Source organism: Mastomys coucha, chromosome X (assembly GCF_008632895.1).
Source record: "Mastomys coucha isolate ucsf_1 chromosome X, UCSF_Mcou_1, whole genome shotgun sequence".
NCBI lineage: Eukaryota > Metazoa > Chordata > Mammalia > Rodentia > Muridae > Mastomys > Mastomys coucha.
Window position 1 is genome coordinate 146,113,465 of NC_045030.1, and position 4,782 is coordinate 146,118,246.

The 4,782-nt window shown below is 37.7% G+C and overlaps 1 protein-coding gene across 2 annotated transcripts in view; it reads left to right on the top strand.

The window, feature by feature from the left end:
* Positions 1-4,782, top strand: part of Rragb (Ras related GTP binding B) — a 35,010-nt gene that overhangs the window by 21,491 nt on the left and 8,737 nt on the right. For both annotated transcript variants that reach the window (XM_031369840.1, XM_031369831.1), the window contains one exon: positions 2,202-2,293. In XM_031369840.1, coding sequence (XP_031225700.1) covers positions 2,202-2,293 — 92 coding nt within the window. The remainder of the gene's footprint in view (positions 1-2,201; positions 2,294-4,782) is intronic.

Genomic DNA, 4,782 nt, shown 5'->3' on the forward strand with positions numbered 1-4,782 from the left:
GCTTCCTGACCTGCTTGAGTTCCAGTCCTGACTTCCTTTGGTGATAAACAGCAATGTGGAAGTAAGCCTAATAAACCCTTTCCTCTCCAACTTGCTTCTTGGTCATGATGTTTGTACAGGAATAGAAACGCTGACTAAGACACCTGTGTAATACATACATGTATTTTAAAGAATTAACTTTATATATATGTGTGTGTGTCTTTCTGTCTGTTTGCCTGTGAGACAGTTGCCACATGTGTGTTGTGTGCTCATGGAGGCCAGAAGAAAGTATTCCAATTTCTTGGAGCTGGAATTACAGGCAGTTATGAGCTGCCTGGCATGGGTACTGGGAATCAAGCTTGTGTTCTCTGGAACACCAGGAATCACTCTTGATCACTGAGCCCAATGTATACATTTAAAAATAATATTAAAAGCCTCTAGGTGGTAGTGGCACACACTTTTGTCAGACAGAGGCAGCGGATTTCTGAGTTTCAGGTCAGCCTGGTCTATAGAGTGCATTCCAAGACAGCTACACAGAGAAACATTGTCTTGAAAAACCACCACCAACAACAACAACAAAATAGCAATAAAAGCTAATTTTTCCGAACATATTGCATACATAACAGGCTCATTTAATGTAATGCAGCTCCCAGTGAAGAATTAAGTTTCTGAACTTTACCAATGCTTCGGTGAGTTCAAGCAAATGTCTTACTCCTTCTGGGCTTGTTTCCTCTTCTCCAAAACAAAAATAATAATGCTTATATCATCGGTTTATTGTATGCATAAAAATGGGACTAGGTGGAGTTAGAGAGATGGCTCAACGGTGAAGAGCACTGACTGTTCTTCCAGAGGTCCTGAGTTCAATTCCCAGTAACCATATGGTGGCTCACAACCATCTGTAATGAGGTCTGATGCCCTCTTCTGGTGTGTCTGAAGACAGCAACAGTGTACTCATATAAATAAATAAATAAATCTTTAAAATGAGACAGAATAATAGTAAGCATCCAGCACAAACCTTGGCATGTAATTAACAAGGGAGGATAGAGAACATATGTGTAGTTTCCCCCTCTTTCTTTATGAAAACACACTCTTCCTGGTAGATGGTGGAGTTCAGGCTAAGTCCTAACTGAAGGACTTCTGTCTGTCAGCCCACTGGTACAACTTACTTCCTTGCAATTACTACTCAACCTAATTTTTTCTGGCTAATGTTTATACCAATAAGTATGTAAGCTATTCTGTTTGTTTTGATATATATAGCACAACAAAACCCTGTTTCAGAACTATTCCCTGGCCATACCTACCATACATGGTCATACAGTGACAGCCCAGTGCAGACTCTATTCCTAACAGAGAGCTTCTGTTTCCCTTTTAAAAAAAAAGTTTATATGTTATTGATGATTTGTACTAAGGGAGGCAACTCAAGCAAGGTAGATCTGCTCTATCATTGGTATAAGAATTGTATTTCAAATATTTAACATTATATCAGGATTTCAGTGTGAATTTACTTCTGGCAAGTGATGTGGATTTTCTTCTGCTAGAAATGTACAACTTATATTCAGCCTTTAGAGTACTTGTGGTTTTAATAAAATGCTATTTTAAGTTAAAAACTATCTTATGACACTGTCTTATGAGACAGACTTATGGTAAAATTTAATGATTAGGGTAATTGAGAAAAACAACATATGATTTAGGATAAGGTTATGTTCTAGTAAACTCTTAACCTGAAAATGCATTTAAATATGTCTAACCTACTAAGCACTATAGGGTAGCAATGCAAAATCTCTGACAATGATCCGATCTTTATTTTTGTAATCCAGGAATTTACCTTTGTAAACTGGAACTCAGGGTGCACTATTGCTGTTCAGCTTCACCAGAAAGTATTGAACAATATATTCCAAACTTGGGAAAATTCAAAATGTGGTTCATAGTGAATGTGCATTGCTAACCAGCAAGAACAAAGGCTTCACAGTTGTCAGCTTTATTTGTTTGTTTATTTATTTATTTATTTTTATTTTTTGAGACAGGTGTGTAGCCCTGGTTATCTTGGAACTCACTCTGTAAGACCAAGTTGGCCTCTATCTCAGAGATCCTCCTGCCTCTGCCTCCCATGTGCTGGGATTAAAGGTGTGTACCACCACTTCCCGGATCCAGATGTTTGTTTTAATTAGTAACAGTGATACGAGTATTTTTATAAATTCAAATCTTAATATCCCTTTTCATAGGTGATTTCTCATTATCAGTGTAAAGAACAGCGAGATGCCCACCGATTTGAGAAAATCAGCAACATAATTAAGCAGTTCAAGCTGAGCTGTAGGTAAGAGACTATAAATGTGAACTGTTAGTTTCTGGATAGTATTTATTATTTTTGAGGTTTAAGGAAACTGTATATTTATATTTACAATAGTTTGTTTAATCAAATGAAAAATTGAGGTCTAAGGGAACCTACAAGTGAATGAAGTGTCCTCCATTGTCCTTTTAATAGAAGCATGACAGGTATATATTTTGAATATGAAAAGTAATTGAGCAAGAATATTATGTTCTTCATGGAAACTTCAGAGAGTAAGTTACTAAATTCAGGAATTAAAAAAAAAAAGAATCCAAATCCATGGATTATGTGAACCAAACTGGTACAGAAGCATATAAAAAAATACGCAAGTCAAGTATCCCTTTGAGATGGTTGATACCACTTGGGAAATAAAAATAGAATATCTAAGAAGGCTTTGAAAAGGAAGGGGGAACTTGTGACCTGGTAAAGGAGAAAAGCCTGGATTTTTAAAAAAGAAACACTGTTGCTAAGAAGGAAAGAGTGTAAGACTCAACAACATCCAAAGAGAACTGCTCTAAGTGTTGGCATGGATTGGGGGTAGGGGAGGGGCAGACGTAGAAAAGAAATAAGCCGAGTTGAGATAAGTAAAGCTACCTTCAGTAGAAACAGTGAGCAACTAGATGGGAATATACACCCTGGGATCAAGGCACTAATAATACCAGGGAGAAGCTGTCCCCACCTGAACATGAATGTCTTAGGAACAGCGGTCTGGAGACAGGCTTTGAAGACACAGCCAGGAACTGAGTACACCATGAATATTGAGACTCTTGGGGATACCAGGATAGAAATGCAATAAGGGGGTAGGAATCCAGAACCCCAGAGTGACTAACCTGAAGAATGAATGGAAAGCACTCCCCCACTACCACCACCGCACCAGCACTGCTTGCATAAGCAACACTGTGGCAACACAAAGAATTATGCTGAACCTGGCATGCTATTATAGATGCACACAAGTATTTGGGGGCAAGGTATATGGGTCATTAGCAAAACACCAGCGCTCTGGGTTTAATACAAGTATATGATAGAAGTAAATATAAGTATAGACACTCCTTTCACATTCCCTCAGAGCCCTGGACTTGCAAAGCTCCTCACAGAAACTGAGATCAGGAATAATCCAAAGATAAGGCTGTACCTGAGAGATGGATTCTTTCCCATTGGGGAACTCCTACAGAAAGCAAGTGCAGCAGAGAAACATCTTACAGCAAAGAAGAAATACCTATATAATTTGTTTAGATTGCAGAGACGAACAGTCGTTTGTCTATAGAAGCAACTAAAAGAGACAACCAAAGTGGGGAGGAACTGAACTCACCGCAGAGGAAAAAATACTAAGATTATAATGATGGTTCTCTCATCTTACTTATTATTTTCATCTAATTATTCATTTACATGCTTGTATGCTTTTAGATGCTTAATGGTTTTCTTTTAATTTATATCTTGCAAGAATATGTTTTTTTTTTAAAGATTTATTTATTATTATAAATGAGTACACTGTTGCTGTTTTCAGATGCACCAGAAGAGGGCATCAGATTTCATTACAGGTAGTTGTGAGCCACCATGTGGTTGCTGGGATTTGAACTCGGGACCTCTAGAAGAGCACTCAGTGCTCTTAACCCGCTGAGCCATCTCACCAGCCCCCAAGAATTTGTTTTTATAATGGTCTTTCCCCACACGTATTCTTGGCTTTCTCTATTGTTTCTCATATCTGTAGCCCTGTACTTTCCTTTCATTATACTTTATTCCGTTTGTTCTCCTTTCCACACCCCTTTCTCTTTTTATTTTTTTTAGTTATTTAATATCCTTAGCTTTAAACAATTAAGATACATTTCCCCATAGTACCTGAATCTTGAACCTTAAAGACATAATGAAGTACAGAAGGGATTTTTACAGCAAGCTAACATCAGGATTGCTGTCAAACCATTGTTTCTGTTACTGGATTGGCTTTACCTGCTAAGTAATCATGAGGAATATAAACCCAAGTGAAGGGAGCTCACCATGATGACTCACATAAAATAAACAAAACCAGTAAGAAAAAGAAACAGTATAACTAGAAGCCTCATCCCAAAAGACAGAAAACACAAGAAAGCATCACCAGGGAGAAAATGAGCCACTTTGTACATCTGCTCACAATCCTTCCATACTGGAAACCAAAGATGGTGAGATACCTGAAATGCCACAAAAAGCCTTCCAAATCCTACTTTTAAGAAATACCAATATTCAAGTAGGGGACTCGAATAATCAGAGGAGCAAAGTAAGGAGATCAAATGAAAGAATCTGCTGCCAGAACAATCAGACCATGTCCTCTATTTTTAATATTCTTTTTTTTCTGCGCCATTGTGTGCTAGTGATTCTTCCCATTGTGCTTTCTGATAGATTCTTTCATTTGATCTCTGGGAGGCAACAGGGATTTGGTTTTGTTGTTTTTGTTTGTTTCTTTGTTTTTGGAGGGGAAACTGGGAAAGGAGAAATTTACATGTAAA